A 19455-nucleotide genomic window follows, 5' to 3' on the forward strand; every position below is an offset into this window, starting at 1 on the left:
CCTAGAAGATATGCTTCTTTTTAGTTTCTTACTTCCAGGCATTTAAGAGTGCTGTATCCAAAAATAATTATTAGCTATTTTCATGCTTTGCCTAAGAAATTAAAAGCTGACCAGACATGGTGGCTCACACCTGTTATCCCAGAAGTTTGGGAGGCAGAGGCGGGTGAATCACTTGAGGTCAGGAGTTCAAGACCAGCCTGGTCAAAACAGTGAAATCCCATCTCTACAAAAAATACAAAAATTCACCTGGCATGGTGGTGGTGGTGATGCTTGCCTGTAGTCCCAGCTACTCAGGAGGCTGAGCCAGGAGAATTGCTTGAATTTGGGAGGCAGAGGTGCAGTGAGCCAAGACTGCTCCACTGCACTCTAGCCTTGGTGACAAAGTGATATTCCGTCTCAAAAAATCTTGGATCTCAAATCCAACATTAATACCATCTTTCACTTAGGTAGTATTTTATGGTTTATATATTTAACAGATACCATTTTCTTTAAAAAACAAAACAAAACAAAAACAAAAACAAAAATCTATGTAGCACAGGCAGAGTACGTATCATGCCCAGGTTACAGAAGAAACCAAAGTGAAGAGCAAGTTAAATGACTTTTGCAAATAGCAAATGGCAAAGCTACAATACTTATAACTATACCTACAAACTTTCACTACTTTTCCTTAGAGCTCTTATGCTAAAATCTTGGGTCAATATTGGTATGTAATTTTTAAGAAAGATGGTTAATTAAATCAATGAGGCTTTTTGTTGTTGTTGCTGTTATACGAGTGGAAATAACATGATGTATTAGTCTGCTTTCAGCTGCTGATAAAGGTATACCCAAGACTGGGTAATTTATAAAGAAAAAGATTTAATGGACTCACAGTTCCACGCGGCTGGGGTGGCCTCATAACCACGGCAGAAGGTGAAAGGCATGTCTTACATGGAAGCAGGCAAGAGAGAAAATGAGAACCAAGAGAAAGGGGTTTCCTCTCATAAAACCATCAGATCTTGTGAGACTTACTTATTCACTACCATGAGAACAGTATGGGGGAACTGCTCCCATGATTCAATTATCTTCCACTAGGTCCCTCCCACAACACATGGGAATTATGGGAGCTACAATTCAAGACGAGATTTGGGTGGGGACACAGCTAAACCGTATCACATGAGTTAGATCTCAAGGGTTCTTTTGAGGAGCAAATAACGTATGCAGCATACATGGCTCAATGTCCAGCCAAAATGTTAGGCCTCTGTCCTCATTGACCACGATAGGGCTCTCTTCTAAGCTTGATAACCTCTACCCTTAGAGCCCTAAGTATCATTTGCAATTACAAATTCTCAGATGGTATAGGCAAATTTATTTCTACGGTAGAAGCATTTATTTCAGATATAGAAAAATAACACTATTTCAAAGTCAGAGTAAGTAAACAGAAGTATATTTTTTCCTTGCATACCCATCCTCAAATGTCAACATACAGTTTCCAGCCATTCTTACAAGGAACAAATGCAGAAGCAAGGTAGTAACTGTCAACAGAAGAGCTGTGTTAAAGCTACGTATCAACCTTGAAAATCAGAAAACACAAAGTGATCTAGTGCAGAGATTCTCAACTTTAGTGTGCATCAGAATCACTTGGATTGTGGAAAACGCACCTTCAGAGAGCTGAAGGAAAATCATCAGGTCAAGCAAGCCCTTGGTCTCAGAATAAATATCCAAGAGACTAAAGATACATACTTTGTTCCTCAGGGAAGGGGGAAGGACAGAATACACTACAATATAAAAGATCAGCCATTTACTCTGTGTGACTTCTCTGGGCTTCAGATTCAGGAATAACGACAGATACAACTCTCAAGAATTGTTCTACATACTGGGTTAGATAGTGTAATAAGTGCTTCTCCAATCCATAATACATAGCTACTATCATTACTTCAACATCATCATAATTATTTGATACAGAGTACATCTTCCCCCACCCGCCGCCCACTCCCAAATGGCTGCTATTACTTATTTTAAAAGTCAAACAATCAGTTATTGGGTTCAAGCTCATGGACTACAAATACCATTTTTATACTGGTATCATTTTTACTAGCTTCAACTATTCACTTATAAGATCTCAGTACATTACTGAAATGACAATTTTCATACCCAAACTAAGACAATGACTGAAAGAAAAGGAACTAAAGCTTTAAAATTGTGTCTTGCTTCTAAAGGATTAATAGTGAGATAAAGAATTCTTTTCAGAGTGACCCACTTTAGATAATCTCTGATGTTCCCTGTATTGTTTTCTGAATCTGAGAAGGCTATTTATAGATGGAAACATGGGAATAAAATACCTATAATCTTTATCACTTCCTATATTCAATATACTACACAGTAACATTTCATAGTTAAAGTTTTTGGCCATTTAAGTACCTACCCACATAAATATCTGAGGTTTTAATATTCTAAAACTATAAAACATAGCTATAGAGGTACACAGGCTAGGACAGGGTTTCTCAACCTCAGGACTAATGATATTTTGGGTCGGAAAATTCTTTACTGAGTGTGTGTGGGGGTTGAGGAGGTATGCACTGCACAGTAGCAACCTTCTCCCCACCCCAGTTTTGACAACCAAACACGTCTCCAGACATCACCAAATTGGTCTTCTGAAGGCCAAAATCTACCCCAATTGAGAACTTCTGGGCTAGAATTTTATACAGACATAATTGTAAACTCTGGGTACACAGACAATACAAGACTCTATGTAATATTATAAGGTAAAGAATCCAGCACAGTACATTTCTGCTATACTGTTTAGGCTAGGGCACAGTTTTTATATACTACTTAGGCATACAGTTATCTACATATAACTTTTTCCTACTGAACACTGATATTAGACGAGAAAAGAAACCACAGCTAATCCAGCAACCATCATTATATCACCTGATATGAGAAAAATCTACAATTTTCAAACATTTGCTAAATGGAAGCCTGGAAAAATCACTGCAAGTGTCCTTCTTTCTGAATTCGAAGTCTGTCTTTCTCTACTTGTAAGCGTTCCTTTTCAATCTGCAGTTTCTCAGATTCAAATTTCAAAAACTGCAGTCTATCCTTTTCTAGTTGCAAGCGTTCTCGCTCAAGTTTTAACTTCTCTGTTTCTATGTCCTGTGGTTGAAGCATGGATTTTTCTCCTTGACCAAGTTCATTTTCCAAGGATGGTTTCTCTGAATTGACTATCTGTAACCTCAACTTCTCTCTTTCAATCTGCAGCCGCTCCTTCTCCAGCTGAAGTCGCTCATGCTCCATGTCTAAATGCCGCAGCCTCTCTTTCTCAATTTGTAGGCGTTCCTTTTCTACCTGCAGTCTTTCAGCCTCAATATCCAGTCGTCGTTTTTCTAACTCTAGTTTCTGTTTCTCAATATTTACAAGCAAATGAGGCTCATCATATGCAGATCTAGATGGTGTTGAGTTAAGGGTAAAAAACTCATCAATGTGGGGGAAATCGGGAAGTTCATTTTCTCTCCTGGAATCTGGTATGACGGATGACAACATTTCTTCCTCCTCCTCAATTTCAAACTAAGAGCAAAGAGAAAAGCAATTTTCAGTATTGACTGCTACTTTGTGGCAATTTGTCTAAATATTTCTTAAAAGCTTTCTGCATTGTTTGGGGAAAATAATTTGAATTTTGAATACCATTTACACTGAATTACTTGATGTTTGTAATACACATAACTTAGGTAATTATATTTGGGTGGGAAGAAAAGTATTAATGATGTAAAGAGAAAAGCAGAATGACTTGTTATGTACTATTTTTAAATAAGCTTGAAAATCTGGGAAGGACTTAACAGTTCCAGAACAATAATCTCCCACATCAGAATTGAAGAGATTAAAAGAGGGTACAGAGGCTAATACTTACTTCAGGACTCTGCGGATCCCTTTCTTCCTCTTCCACCTTGACCTCGGTTAAGGATCCACCTGCATCCCTGAAATCTGCCACATTTTGCCAGTCAAAATTTGCATCATTTCGGAATCCAATCTTTTCATCTATCTCTTCAGTGAGAGAGTCATCTAAATCAGAGGAGGGAAGGGGAAATCCCGAACCGACCAGCTTAATGTTGGCCTTCATCCTCTTTCTCTTCATAAGTGCTCGCCAGTCAAGGTACCTTCTTTTCACCTCTGTCCCTGTCCTCTGTTCTCCTTCTCCTACAGCATTCACACACTGTGCAATCTCTTCCCAAGCCATTCGCTTCATCACGTTAATTGTTGTATTGAGCTGTTTGGAAAAAATGACTTCTTTCCTTTTTGTAATTTCTTTCAAAAGGGTCTGAGTTTCTTGAACACTAAAATTGCTTTTCCTTTTTCTTTTCAACTGCTTCATTTTTAACTTCAATGCAGTTTTTATAATAAGAGAAGATGTGAAAACAATTTGAGGAATGCTGCAAAGCACAAAAACCAAGGATAATTCTTTGCTGGCACTTAATTCAAATCATTGTCTTTCATTCATCTAGTGGCAGAGGCAGTCTGGATAACTCCTAAAAGGAAAAAAGTACAAGCAATCAATCAATCTGCAACTTCTACAACATACTTCAAACTAATGAACTATATAATTTTTAAGAGAAACAAAAAACAACCCTCTAAATACAGCTTAAAATTGTGTACTTTATCTTTGCCAGTACCAACATAGTCCAAATTGCCACCTTCTCCCCACTGGAGTGCTGCAAAGGCTCCTAACCAGTTGCCAGTATTCACTCCTGACTCCCCTCCTACTGCTTCAGCTCCTTCTCCCACAAATTCTCCCTCTCTCCTCCAATTGCACTGGCCATCTTTCAACCACCTATTCCTGTCAAGCTCTTTCTTGGTTCAGGGCCTTTGTCCACACTGTTCCTACTGCCTGGAAAATGGATTGCTCCCTTCTTGGTCTACTTAATTCGTCCTCATCCTTTAGCTTGCAGATTAAGTATTCATTTCTCAGGGAAGCCTTTCCTGACAAATCAAATTACTTCAGCATAAAATTTGCAGTACTTTTCCTAGACTGAATTTTATACTTGTGCTAACATACAGCTCAGAGTCTGTCCCTTTCCCCAGTTCACTGCAAAGTTTCACAAGGGCAGGGATGTTTCCACTGGCCATCACCTCCCCAGAGACTAGCAGAGATTCTGGCACATGGCAAGCACACCATGAATATGTTTTGAATGAATGAAAGAGTTAATTTGCCAAAATAATCATTAGCTCAAGATATCTAAAAGAAAAAGTACACTTTGCAGAATAATTTTAGAGGAAATTGAAAGGCTGAGCTGCAAAATCAATAAAACTCAGAAACCAATTTGAGACAATGTAATCTGATCAAATAAATGCCAACTACCTACATTTTACTACTTCACAAATTCAAACTCATTTTAAGGTTAATAAACCAACATAGAAACCCTAAATTCAGAATATAATTTACTGAAACAATGAAAGTATTGTAAGAATATGACAAAATTAAAGGGGTAACCAAAAAATGGCAAGGATTTTACCCAGCCATCCCACCTAATTAATCATGTAAGTAAAAAATCACCAAAAAAGATCAACAAAAGAAAATGATCGCCCAAAAATAAAAAGGAAAAAATCACCAAAAAATTTTTTTAGATTCCTAAACCTTTCAATGACTGGTGCACATTGCATGATTTGCCCTTGTAATTCCGTTCCTCACCCCACCCTCCCCTCCCTTAAACCACCTAAACAAAAGCCCCTGACGTCAAACAAAACCAGGCCTGGACTATATTTTTGTTTCTAATTAAGGCTCTTAATTATGTGCCTTTCTTTGGAGAATTTCTCAGCAGTACTTTGTACTTTTCTGGGCCACTTTAATTGTAGAGTTGAAGATCACAATATAGGAAAGTATCTATACTTGGAGTCTCTATTAAATAAATTTTAAAATATCCATGTGGCAATATCTGTATACAGATTTTGAGTGGAAAAGATCTTCTCTTGTAAGCGCTTCTTCTAGAAACGAGACCGTGTTTCTCCAATTTCCAGACTCTCAGGTTGTCAGACTGTCAAAGAAGGTATACCTGAAACTTGTCAGACGTGTAAACTTTTTTAGGCTCCTCTCCAGACCGGGAACTCTGGAAGTGGGAACTAGCAATCTGTGTTTCAATAAACCCTCCAGATAACTCTAACTCAAAGATAACTCTTTGAAACCCTCTGTGCTACCCACACTAGTAGAACAGATGCTTCACATGCCTGACTCTCTTACCTACCTTGAATTCAGGCCTTACATAAGTGCATATGGTGGAATCTAAAGCATATCCACAATCCTCACCGCAATGGGTTGGGGAAGTGTAGTTTTTTGTGCTAGCTAGCCTTTGCATTACTGGAAAGCATACTAGGAGGCTGGAACAGATGCTGAGTGAGTCAGGGACTCGATTTTCTCATAGCGACAGAAAATGAGGTCATCTACCAAAAAGGTCCCAGTGTCTCACACAGTATAGTACATATTGCTTTATTAATATTGATTTAACTGAGGAGAAGTGGGATAGATGTCAAAAAAGCATTTTTACTTGGAAAAGAGATTTTAAAAGATGTAAGGGGAAACAGGGCTCAGAAAGAGTAAAGGGTACCTTACACAGACCATGCTGTCTGACTTCAAATTCACCCACTGATAACTGCTACAGAGCTGACTTTTCCTCCCTTATAAAATGTGAAATGGGATGACATTACCAAGATTCCTTCCAGCCCTATCACTGTTTGACCTTAAACTTTTCCTGTCAATATGAAAAAAAGTATCAAAATATCCATGAAGTTCCAAGTCCTGTCATTTAAATCCCACCATGTCATTATATGGGAGATACCAGCCTTTCTATTTATAAAACAAGACCCAGAGAGGTTAATTTGCCCTCAACACAGCTAGTTAAATGGCAAGACTTATTACAACCAGGTTCCCTCATGTCACGTCTATTTCGACTTTATTAGCAGCTTGTGGTAGCTAAGCCTTAAAAATGTGTTGCTGGCCAGGTGCAGTGGCTCATGCCTGTAATACTAGCACTTTGGGAGGCCGAGGCGGGCGGACTGCCTGAGCTCTCAGAAGTTCAAGACCAGCCTGGGCAACATGGTGAAACCCCGTCTCTACTAAATATACAAAAAATTAGCTGGGCATTGTGGTGCACACCTATAATCCCAGCTACTCGGGAGGCTGAGGCACGAGAATCACTTGAACCCAGGAGGCAGAGGCTGCAGTGAGCCGAGATCGTGCCACTGCACTCCAGCCTGGGCGAAAGAGCAAGACTTTGTCTCAAAAAACAACAACAAAGTATTGCTAAGGTAAGTTTTGAGATGTCATTTAGTAAAAGATTTTCAAAAGGAGATTCTTATCTATGTGGAAGGTCCAGATAAAATTCTTTATATTGGCAGAAAAGTTCCTCAAAGCTTCAATCGGTTATATTTCCTCTACCTCCTGTTAAAGTAAATTAGAACAGGGACCTGGCCTGAAGAATCCCTGAGCAGACAAAACCAGTTAGGCCTCATAAGTGACTTTAATTTTGCTTGATTTGCAAACATATGCAACACTTAACTTGGGCTACGTTTTTGGTAAATTCCTATATTTTTTTAAAAAAGAAACTTAAGACTAAGCAATCAGAAACCATCAACTAACTTATGTAACTAGGGGCCTTCCAGCAGGATAGATCAAATTAGACAACCTTACAACTGTAACCAATCAACTATTTTCTTTGCTTTACTTCTGTCAGTCCTATAAAGATTTCCACTGCAGAGCTCCCAGACCACTTCTGGTTTGGAGCTGCCTGATTCAAGAATCACTATTTGCTCAAATAAACTTGTTAAAAGTTGTCATGTCTCAGTTTACCTTTTAATACATGGTTTCTTTTCTCTTCCTCTGTCTGCCAATTTAAACTTTCCATTAGTGTGAAAAATAGTTCTACTGTAATTCACAATACAAACAGCATCTTCTACTGAAGCAAAAATATAGCAATTAAGCACGGCTAAATTGAATAAGAAAACGCACATCTTTTCTATCATCTTTTCTCTTTTAGACTGAAAAGTGGATGCTAATACCTTATTTTTAAACTTTAATAACAACATATTTCTTATCATCATTGCATTAAACCTTTATGCATTTTTCTTTTTCAAGCTCTCAGTATTCTTTGTTCAGCTGACTTTGTACGTGTCTAGTAATATCACCAAAAATATGCCCATCACCACATTTTTGTTTCCAATCACTCATGTGGAATAACCATCTCCTGAACTGCCACTTGCTGCTGAAATAGAGGTCAGAGAACTAAAAATTCAAAACAGCTGAAACGAACTCTCAAGAAATCGCTGTCAATTTCATATACCCATATAAAATGGCAAAGTATGCAAAAACAAAAAAAAAGAAGACTGCAAGCCAACTATTTCTAAAGTAGACTTATAGACTTTCAAAATTTCTCAAGAGAATTTTAATGATAAAATTGAAATCCACAAAACTGGAATGTATAATCAACAGCAGCACTCTTGATACTGCCCTAGAGACATACTCCCCTTACAGTCAAATGTAAACCTTTTATCCTCTAGAATATAAGCAAATAATATAAGCAAAGGTTATCTATAAATGGACACATCAAAAGAGGTAGTGTGTGTAGTAGTTATGAGCACAGATTCTGGAGTCAGACCACCCGGGTTAGAGTCCTGGCTCTGGCAATTCCTCGCTGTGTGGCCTCAGTTACTTAACTTCCCTATGCGTAATTTTATTTGTAAAATGACAATAACATTACTTCATAGAAATACTATAAGGATTAAAGGACTTAGTCAAATAAAGAGAACAGTTCCTGGTGCACATTAAGCACTATTACGTATTTGCCACATCAAAGGCAAAACATTTAAATAACTTTGACAAAAGGAAACAGAAAGGTCACAATAATATTGTAATTGTTCTAGTTCCTAAGTTGAGGGATAGGTCCATGGGTCTTTATTATTATGCTTCATAACATATACACTTACATTAAGAGTGTGGTGGAGCCTACCCATGAGAGCTTTCAAGAATCAACCGGGGACATCACTTTCCGCCTCCACATTCAGCCATGTCATGTTAGGAGCTAAAAATCGGCCAAGACAGCACTTACTAATACTACAGAATTGTCAAATTAGAACTTTTTTTTTTGAGTGGGCAGGGAGCTTTTAATTAGAACACTCCAGCTATATTATTTTTGCGTGTATCAAATACTATCTAATAAATAAAAGAAAGTGAAATGTTTTAACATCTGATCCCAAGTCAAATTAGAACTTTTTTTTTGAGTGGGCAGGGAGCTTTTCATTAGAACACTCCAGCTATATTATTTTTGCGTGTATCAAATACTATCTAATAAATAAAAGAAAGTGAAATGTTTTAACATCTGATCCCAAGGCAATTTAGTGAACACTGTAGAATGCTTATACTTTTATTTTTAGAGATAGGGTCTCACTCTGTTCCCCAGACTGGAGTACAGTGGCTCAATCATAATTCACTGTATCCTCAAACTCCTGAGACCCAGTGATCTTCCCGCCTCAGCTTCCTGAGTAGCAAGGCAGGTGCACCACCATGTACAACTAATTTTTAAAATTTTTATATAGACAAGGTCTTGCTATGTTGTCCAGGCTGGTCTTGAACTCTTTGACTCAGGTGATCCTCCTGCCTTAGCCTCCTAAAGTGCTAGGATTACAGGTGTGAGCCACCATGCTCAGCCTAGAACGCTTATAATTTTAGAAGATCACATTTAATTAATACTCTGGCCTAACATTCCTATGTAATTCAAATTATCCAATAGGGTGGGCAAGCATTTAGCTTTCCTCTAGAGGTGACGGAAAATATTCATGAGGTACCATGTTTATAAGCCACAATATAAAAAACTGAAGCAAACTGATTTATACACATCATTAAACCAGCCCCAATATGCTGCTTCTTAGTAGCCTATGTTGCAGGACAAGTGAAAGAATTATTGGTCAAAACTTGGCTGTTTCCTTCTACAATTTGCCCCACCTCTAAGGACCTAGGAGATAGTAGCCCATCTGCTCTAAAAACAGTATCTTCAATACCTGGCACTGTGCATAACAAATAGGAGGAGGTAAAAATATGAACCCAAAACAAGAAAATGATAAAGGGATGGGAAAGGGTATAGAAAGAGAAACAGAAACTAATTCAAGGAAAGTAAGCCAGGAAAACTGAAGTTTCCGTAGGCACACAAAACATATGCTTGTAAGAAAACAGAAGCAAGTCAACATAGGCAAGAAGCAGTTAGCTTGTAAGTGAAGAACAGATGTCCACCCTGTAACTACACTAAAGAAGGAAACAGTTAACAGGTTATTCAAAATTCTGAAGAAAAATCTTCAGTTAACAGGCTGTACTGCTAGTCAGGCATATTGACCAACCGTAAAAAGGTTATCAAGGACATTAAAAAAAATAACATCAGCACATTTGATGTCCTCAAAAACAGAACAGAGAGCCAAAGATAAATTCCACCAAATCAAATGCCTACATGTGATAAAGATACAAACTACACAGAATGTTTCAGGGCATTTACATAGCCTTTTGAGTCATTTAAAAATCACTATCACATTTTTAAGGTAAAAGCATGGTAAAAATAGAAATGTTTATCAAAAGGGGACTGAATGAATCAACCATTAAGTCACATAATGGAATATATGCAATAAATGTCATATTAGAGTATGGATGTCTTAGCCCATAAACCCCATGTAGATGCTATAGTTGACACAAGCCAACAAAATTGGCAAAGGAAATGCATCTGTCTGTGTGTGTACATACATGTTCACAGATCAACTTAGGAACATTCGCAGACACAGAACATCCTATGCTCTACAACAGGTTCATTAACTCTGTCTACCACCAATCTGGGGATCATGTGCACGGTCATTTCTGTCTCAGCCATATGGCTGTTTCTTAGCCCACAGCACATTTATTTTATTTTACTTTGAGGTCGTCAACATTATATTAAAAATCTACTTATGAGAAATTTTTATTATAGAGAACTATATTATTTAAAGTCCCATTTTTTTTTTTTTTTTTTTTTTTTTTTTTTTGAGACAGAGTCTCGCTCTGTCGCCCAGGCTGGAGTGCAGTGGCCAGATCTCAGCTCACTGCAAGCTCCGCCTCCCGGGTTTACACCATTCTCCTGCCTCAGCCTCCGAGTAGTAGCTGGGATTACAGGCGCCCGCCACCTCGCCCGGCTAGTTTTTTGTATTTTTTAGTAGAGACGGGGTTTCACTGTGTTAGCCAGGATGGTCTCGATCTCCTGACCTTGTGATCCACCCGTCTCGGCCTCCCAAAGTGCTGGGATTACAGGCTTGAGCCACCGCGCCCGGCCTAAAGTCCCATATTTTTTTAAAACAGCAAAATATACACAAAAAAAATCTAAATAAGAATGTAAATTCACAATGAAGTGAAAAATTTCTACCACCAATGTAACTACTATCAGCAATTTCTTGAAATTCGTTCCAGAAAAATCATGTTTATAATAACATGTAAACATTTATGGACAAATTATATTTATTACATGAATATATACTAATTCCATCACATATGTTAAAAAGCTATATCTGTTGCAAATGTTAAGCGATAAAAAAAATTAAAGAGAATTTATTGAAAAGAGAGAAATGACCTGCATATGAATGATTCTAAAGGACAAATGAAGAGCCAAAGTTGGAATCCACAGTGAAAAATAATAAGAAACGAAGAAAAATTATACAATTGAAAAAAATTATTTAGATGTTGCTAGAGCTGTGTCTCTCAAACTATACCATGTATATGAATCACCTGGGAACTCTGTTAAAATGCAGATTTTGATTCAGGTCTGCAGTGGGGCCTGGGAGTCTACATTTTTGACAAATGATGTCCTCAGACCGCATCTTGAGTAGCAACAGCCTAGGCTGGAGCGGCACTGTTCAGTAAAAATACAATGTAATCTACACATGTGATTTAAAATTTTCTATGATCCCAGTTAAGTAAATATGAAATGAAATGGTGATTAATATTAACAGCTTTTATTTCACTCCATATGCTGTATAGTCAATATATTATTTCAATATGCAATAATATAAAAATTATCAATGAGAAATTTTCCATTGTTTTCTTTTGCTGTCATTAGAATACAATGTGTACTTTACAGTTACATCTCCTTTTGTATTAGCCACACTTCAAGAACTCAATAGAACACGTATTCAGTAGCTAATCTACTGAAAAGTGTAGGTCTATAGCACATCAAAATAACCTAAAGAGCTTTTAAAAATACCTATAACCAGTTTCCATCTCTGACCAATTAAAACAATCTTTGGAATAGGGCCAAGAATTCAGAGTTTAAAAGCTCTCCAAGTGCTTCTCATTTGCAGCCGGGATTGAGAACCACCCAACTACAGAATCAATGTTAAGAGTTTACTTGCTCCAATATGTACAGAAAGGCAAGACAGAGAGCAAATGGTGTAGCTGCTAAGAAATTTCCTTTCAGAGATTATTAAGAAAAGACCTCATCTGCCACAAAAGACTTATAATACAGACGAAGCTGGTTTATTTATGAAAAAATATGCCTAAGAGAATGTTATGTCAAATGCAAGAAGAATATGCTAGTTGTAAGGACCAATTCACACTTCTATTTGTTGGAAACACATCAAAGGAATGAATACAAGCTTAGGTGATTTAGACTTAAGAAGAAAAGGATGGCTGTCTTGAGAACCAAATTTTCTTCTAAGTAGAATGTCTTTAGACACCTATCCATAACTTCATTAGGAAAAAGTATGACTGAATTAGGAGTATAAATCAGGAACATGCATTATTAGATGAAACAATTAGGATACTATCTCATTCAACAGATATATACTGAGTGTTTAAAACCTTTCAAGGCTTTCCATTGCACTTAAGAGGTAAGTTTACTCCCCTTGCTCTTCCTCTCTTCCTATTGTAAACCCTATCTGAACCCTACCTTTACACTTTCCTATCTACCTTTTCTGGTCTTATCCATCACCTCCAATACTGACTCCCAACCTACTTTCCCAATCCACCTTCCCCATCAAACGTATACTCACAAGTAGGTGGCACACAAACATAATACCGGTCATTTTGAAATCCCTCTAAATTCTACATCAGTGCAGTCCAATAGAAATATAAGAGCCCTACATGTAATTTTAAATCCCCAAGTAGCCACATTAAAGCAGTAAAAAGAAACAGGTAAAACTGAGTATTTTATTTAACCAAATATATCCAAAATGTTATTTTGAAACGTAATCAATATAAACAATTATTGAGATATTTTACATTCAGTAATGTAAGGCTACTGGCTACCATACTGGACAGCACAGCTCAAGCCATCATGGTCCCTGACCTTGGACTATCACACATATATTTCCCCAGGTCATCTTCCCAAATTCCATGGTGCCTGCCTTTTCGTCAGGCCAATGCCTACTTATCCTTCAGCACTCGGTTTAAATGTCTTCTGTTCCAGGATCTCTTCACTGTTCCCATTCATCTAAGTCTGATGTCCTCCCTATGTGCTTCCACTATCAGCTTTATTACACCACTGATTTACATTAGGAACAATAAGGGATCAGATATGAATATATTATTCCTGCTATCAAATAATTTACAACTTAGTAAAACCTGTAAAATATAGATGCATAAAAAGTACATAAACAAATTGTAATGAAGTCTGTAACCTGAAGGTTGTAAATAGACTACCTAAGGTTGTATGCCAATTCCACCACTTAACTAGCTCTGTGATCTCCAGCAAATTACTTAACCTCTTAAACTTGTTTCTTCATCTATAAATGGGAAAAATAATAGACTAATACTAGTGATGCTTTGAAGATTAAAAGAGATAATCCAATTAAGAAGCTTATGATGCCTACGATATAGTAAGCCCACAAATGTCAGCTATTATCCATTGCCCAGTACAGTATCTGAACGTAATTAACAAATATTTCTTCACTGGATGAATAATGCAAATATACAAAAACTACAATAAAGAAATACTAACAAAATACTCTGGATATTCATAAGAAAGACAAATCTTTGATGGGATCAAGGAAGGTTTTGAGTCGGAATCAGCACTTGATTTGGGTCTTATAAAACAGACTAATGAAGGATAGAAATAAAAGAAAGAAGTATCAGGAATTAAAACGAGAAAATTAGGATGATGCGAGAGAGAAATCGTACTAAGCAAATTCTGGCTTAGTAAGACCTATTCTTTGCTAAAAAATGAACTGAAAGAGACAAATATACCTGTGAAATTTTTTTTGAAATTCAAGCAGGCTACCATTAATATGGAACAACTGTCACTGTAGTAACATATAAATATATAACCAATATAAGTATATAATAAAAACGACTGAAGTTGTCAAGAGAATCCAAATTTATGCAGATATCCACCATAAGATTTTGCTCTTAGAATCTGAGATCAATTTAGAAATTGCATTGTTGTAAATGTATTGGTACACGGTAGAAATAGCAGTCCTTTTGAAGTACCACTGAGTCAATATATTTTTAAAATTTGGCAGCAGCTGTTGCTATTGGCAGGGCCTATTTTTTACCAACAGTTCCTAACTCCATACCTCTAACTTACAAAGTGGTATCCTGTTGTCCCTAACTGACCTATTCTGAACTGATGAACTATTTCATTTAATAAAATGGGCTTTAATACCTTTTTAACCTGACTGAAATTGATATTGGGATGCACCTTAGATATCCAGTTTTGGCTTAATTGTGTGAAAATCTTCTAAAACCTTGATATTTTCTGATTAAGTGCAAGAAAGTGCCAGCACTGATGCATCTGGAGTTGCTGAAGTTATCTAGATATGCTTACCTGGATAAAAGCCATTTCTAGAAATGTTTGTCTTTCTGTCCTCTCCTTTATATGTTGGTATCCAAGTAACAGAAGCTTGGGGTTTCTACCATCCATTCATTCCCCAGTAATTTCCTCAAAAAATACTTATTGAGCTCCTACTGCGTGGCAGGCACTATTTTTGGTGCTGGGGATATAACACCTCAAAAAATGTGAAAATATGTCATTTTAGATGTCAAACACTATCCCTTTTGTATTGGCTGTCATCACTCTCATAGCAGAAAGGATTCAACAGCTGCAGTCTCTAAAACTTACAAACCTTCCATGCCCAATCACAGAGAACAGCCATTTTCTAAAATCCCATTTCACAATCGTTCTTTACTGGTTGGAAATAGGAATGAGATGTAAGTTCACTTAACCCGTAATCTTTGTGAAGATGACGTACCGCCAATGGCGTAATATAACCAGGCAACTTTTTACAAGCACTAAAACTTGAGAATGAAGTTCCTAGATACTTCATGATAAGACAGAATTAAGAAGTCTGAGGAAAACCAGACGGTAAGTTACGGATCAAAAAAAATTGAGGGTAAATTAGCTAAGCAGTTCAAGAAGAAAAGCATCACAAATCTACATATCAACCCTACCCCAATTCTCTTTAAAGTGTGACTTTCCCCTATATTCTTATAGGGGATTCACTCCCCTGCCAAAAAAGATGTTCTTCTCTAAAACTCGTGGTAGGTACATAACAAGTTTACTCCAGGGTCGACGGTTATCAAAGTATCTTTCACCTCCCTCCCGCTGCCTCCTTTGGGACCGTCCAAAAACAGCCTCTGGGAAGAATCGAGTTAGACTGGGCTCCCGGAAAGCCACCCAGGGGAGCAGGGGCGCGCACCTGCCTCGGCCACAACGATGCGGTTGCTGCTGGTAGGAGTCCGGGTAGGAGTCGGGGCAACCTGGAAGATTTCCTCTCTGGATATTAAATGAGAGTCCCGACTGAGTGCCCAGAAACTTCTGTAATCTTGTTTCCGTGGCCTGGGCCCTCCCTAGCCTCCCCGGTCAGGCGACAGACGCGCGTGGCACTTCTCCCGAGCGTGCAGTCCCGCTACGCCGCAGCCCTCGGACCAAACCCGGCAGCAAGCGTTGCGGCCACTTGCCGCTGACCCCTCCGGGCCCCTCCCCACTGCTAGGGCACCCACTGGTCACGGAGCCACCGCTTCCCTGGCCCCCTCCTCAGGCACAGATCCGCTCACCTGCGACCCCGGCGGCACCTCCCCACCGTCGCCCCAAGGGGGGGTTGGAAAAAAGATGCTTCATTGATACCCCGCCCACTGACTGCGCCCGCCCATCTCCTACCACCCATTGGCTGATGTGGCTGCCGCTCATTTGGTAAGGCTCATCCATTGGCTAGAAGGATGTTGCCATTCTGGCTGAGAGCCCGCCCCAGGCCTGGCCTCACAATGGGAATCAAGTCCCAAACCGGTTCCGGGTTAGTGCCCTGGAATTCCGCCCCCTCGTGATTCCCCTCCCTCTCTGCGCTCCGTCTGTGGTGCGCGGCTCTGTCAGTCAAGTGGACTCTAGGAAGGGATTGGCTCCTAGTGATCCGCTTGCTGCGCTGTTCCAACTGATTGGGGCACTGGCCGCTGCATCTGCAACTAGTCTCTTGTCCTTGACCCTCACCTGTTAAAAGGGCAAAGAAGGAGTGGGAACCGCGTGCTGCTGCAGTCGGGTTCCTAGACCAGCATCACCTCCTCGACCAGGCTGCGACCTAATTGGCCTCAGCCATTCCTCTAAGACTGCCCGTGCCAAAGGTCTCTGATGACTTCCATATGGCTAAATCTAGGAGTCACTTCTCAGTCCTTATCATGCTATACTTCTCAGAAGACATTTGATTTTTTTTTCTTTTTTCTTTCTTTTTTTTTTTTTTTACCATTCTTCACTGTTTCCCCAAATACGTGCTTCTGCTTTCGTCTCTCCCAGTCCTCCTCTATATTCAAGTTTGCAGTTGCTTATTTTCTGCCGTCTCACGTTCAGGTGTTCGTGACTAGTGCACCTTTCTTTCCGCTGACTCTGTCCAGGCCTCTGTGGACTCACCTGAATTCCATCAATAGCCTCCTAACTGGTCTCGCAACATCCTGTGTGCCGGACTGTAGTTCATTCTTCACCTTGTAGCCAAAATGAGCTGCTTAAAGTTTTTTAGTGGAATCTCACCACTGGTGATACAGTACAAACTCCTTATCGAACCTGAAAAATAAGGCACTTACTTTTCCCTCAAGCTTCATCTCTCAACATCATACCCACTTTTCTTCTTCCTTACCCCATTCCCTTTGCTTCTTTCAGTTCCTGAACTCTACAGTGGCCTAGGAAGGCAGTTGGCATTATTGTGTTTTCTCCCTGTTTCTCCGCTATGCCTAGCATTCATTTTAGAAATTCCTTTCTAAAGGAAGGCTTCCAGAATTATCTCCATTCATCCTCCCTCCACTTCCAAGCTTTCCCTTCCATGTAGGTTTGCCAGATAAAAATAGGACGCTCAGTTAAATTTGAAGTTCACATTAAAAGCAAATAATTTTTAATCTGTCCAGTGGAATATTTGGTATCCATATGTTTATTTGCTAAATTTTTAAAAATAAAAATTTTTATTTACTAAATCTGCAAGCCTACTTCAGCGAGCTCTCATCACGGCCTTTCCTCTGACAGCTCTTATCACATATTTTATGTGGGTGGGGCTTTTCTTGTTCACCGTTATGAATAACGCAGTGCCTAGAATGTAACAGACACTCAAAAAAGATTTGGTAAATAAATGGTGGAATATTGTGGACGAATGGTGAATCCTTGCTGGATATTCTTGGAGGAACTCTCTCATAAAATAGGAAGTAATTATGAAATATGCTCTTTAAAATGTAATGATCGGTTTAACCTTACAGATTGTTACTTACGACTTTGTCAGTAAGCATAGACATGCTTGTCAAAGAAGCATGTCTATAGTTTTGCCTATGTAGATCAAAAGAAACTTTTGTAATTTTGGGAAAAATGCAAGTTGTATTTTATAATTTTGGATTTTGTTTGTGGTGGGTGGTTTTTGTTTTTTTTGTTTGTTTGTTTGTTTTTGATGAGTACAGTGAAAAAGTAAGAGAACTAGCTATCCCCATCTTAACCAGACACTTATCAGTTCTGTTCAGAGCCTGTCCACCACTTGAATCTGTTTATTTACCTCAGTAACGGGGACAAGAATGGTAAATCAGTATTAACAAACTTTTGCTTTCATATCATGAACTCTAAGCTTTCCCCAATTAACTTCAGTCTCTTTGCTAATTGAAATATCTTTTTCAAATACCCTCACTATTTCCTCTGAGCTACATCTTGTCTGAGTGGATATGGACCAACAAGGAAGAGTTTGAAAGTAATCCATAATGTTTACTGTTAGTACTACATGACCAACCTGTTTGCTGATTTAATTTTTCTTAATATTAAGTCCAGGCTAGAGATTTGACCCAGAGGTACTTACACACTTATTTTACAACTATGCTGTCCAACCGTGATAGCCAGATGAGTCATTAGAATGTGACTAGTACAACCAAAAAACTGAATTTTAATTGTATTAATTTTAATTAACTTTAATTTAAAAACTGATATTTGATTCAAGTTACTAGATACTTCTAAGTGTATTTGGAAAATATGGGTTATGTGTATACTTTTTCAATTGTAAACTTTTTGAAATCTAAATATAGATCAAGTATTTCTGATTTAAAAATAGTGTCTGAATTGGGATGTGCTATAAGTGTAAAATATATGCAGGATTCCAAGATTTAGTATGAAAAAAATTAATATCTCACTAATAATTTTTGTGTTGACTATAAGTTGAAATTACAATATTTTGCATAATTGCATTAAGAAAAATATATTATTAAAATTAATTTTACCTGTTTTTAAATTGTTTCCAGCTTTATTGAGGTATGATTGACAAATAAAAATTATATATATTAATGATTATTTGATATACATATACATTGTTAAATGATTACCACAATCAATACATCCACCACCACACATAGTTGCCATTGTGTGGGCGGGGAGCGGGGTGGGGGCTGAGAGCACTTAAGATATACTTTCTTACAAAATTTCAAGTAAACAATATAATATTAACTGTAGTCACCATGCCGTATGGCAGATTCCCAGAACTTACTCATTTTAAAACTGGAGGTTTCTTCCCAACCCCCAGCCCTGGCAATACCATTCTGCTCTCTACTTCTTTGAGTTCTAATTTTTTTTCTTTTCTTTTAGAGACAGAGTCTTACTCTATTGACTCTGTTGTCTAGGCTGAAGTGCAATGGAATGTTCACAGCTCACTGCAGCTTAGAACTCCTTGGCAAATGTGATTTTCCCACCTTGCCTAGGACCCCAGGCATCGCTGTCACATCTGGCAATTTTTTTTTTTATTGAAACAGGGTCTTGCTGTGTTGCCCAGGCTGACTAGAACTTCCAGCCTCAAGCAGTCCTTCCACCTCGGCCTCGCAAAGTGCTTACAGGTGTGAGCCACCGCATCTGCGTAGAATTCAAGTTTTTGTGATTCCACATATAGGTGAGATCATACAGTATTTGTCTTTCTGTATGTGGCTTATTTCACTTAGTATAACGTCCTCTTGATGCAAATGGCAGAATTTCCTTCATTTTTATGGCTGAGTAATATTCTATTATGTAT

The 19455-nt window shown here is 38.3% G+C and overlaps 1 protein-coding gene across 2 annotated transcripts; it reads right to left on the minus strand.

Moving 5' to 3' along the window:
• Nucleotides 1-1343: 1343 nt before the first annotated feature.
• On the minus strand, nt 1344-16218 carry MSANTD4 (Myb/SANT DNA binding domain containing 4 with coiled-coils). Of its 2 annotated transcripts, none has more exons than XM_050755759.1 (3): nt 16010-16218; nt 3881-4496; nt 1344-3540 (listed from the first exon to the last, which is right to left on the minus strand). In XM_050755759.1, exons 2-3 carry the CDS (start codon nt 4340-4342, stop codon nt 2965-2967), a joined length of 1038 nt encoding a protein of 345 aa, XP_050611716.1. In that variant the 5' UTR covers nt 4343-4496; nt 16010-16218; the 3' UTR covers nt 1344-2964. The 2 variants fall into 2 exon arrangements, with proteins under 2 accessions (XP_050611716.1, XP_050611717.1); XM_050755760.1 differs by having other exon boundaries at nt 15652-16103.
• Nucleotides 16219-19455: the final 3237 nt, after the last annotated feature.

Source organism: Macaca thibetana, chromosome 14, assembly GCF_024542745.1.
Source record: "Macaca thibetana thibetana isolate TM-01 chromosome 14, ASM2454274v1, whole genome shotgun sequence".
NCBI lineage: Eukaryota > Metazoa > Chordata > Mammalia > Primates > Cercopithecidae > Macaca > Macaca thibetana.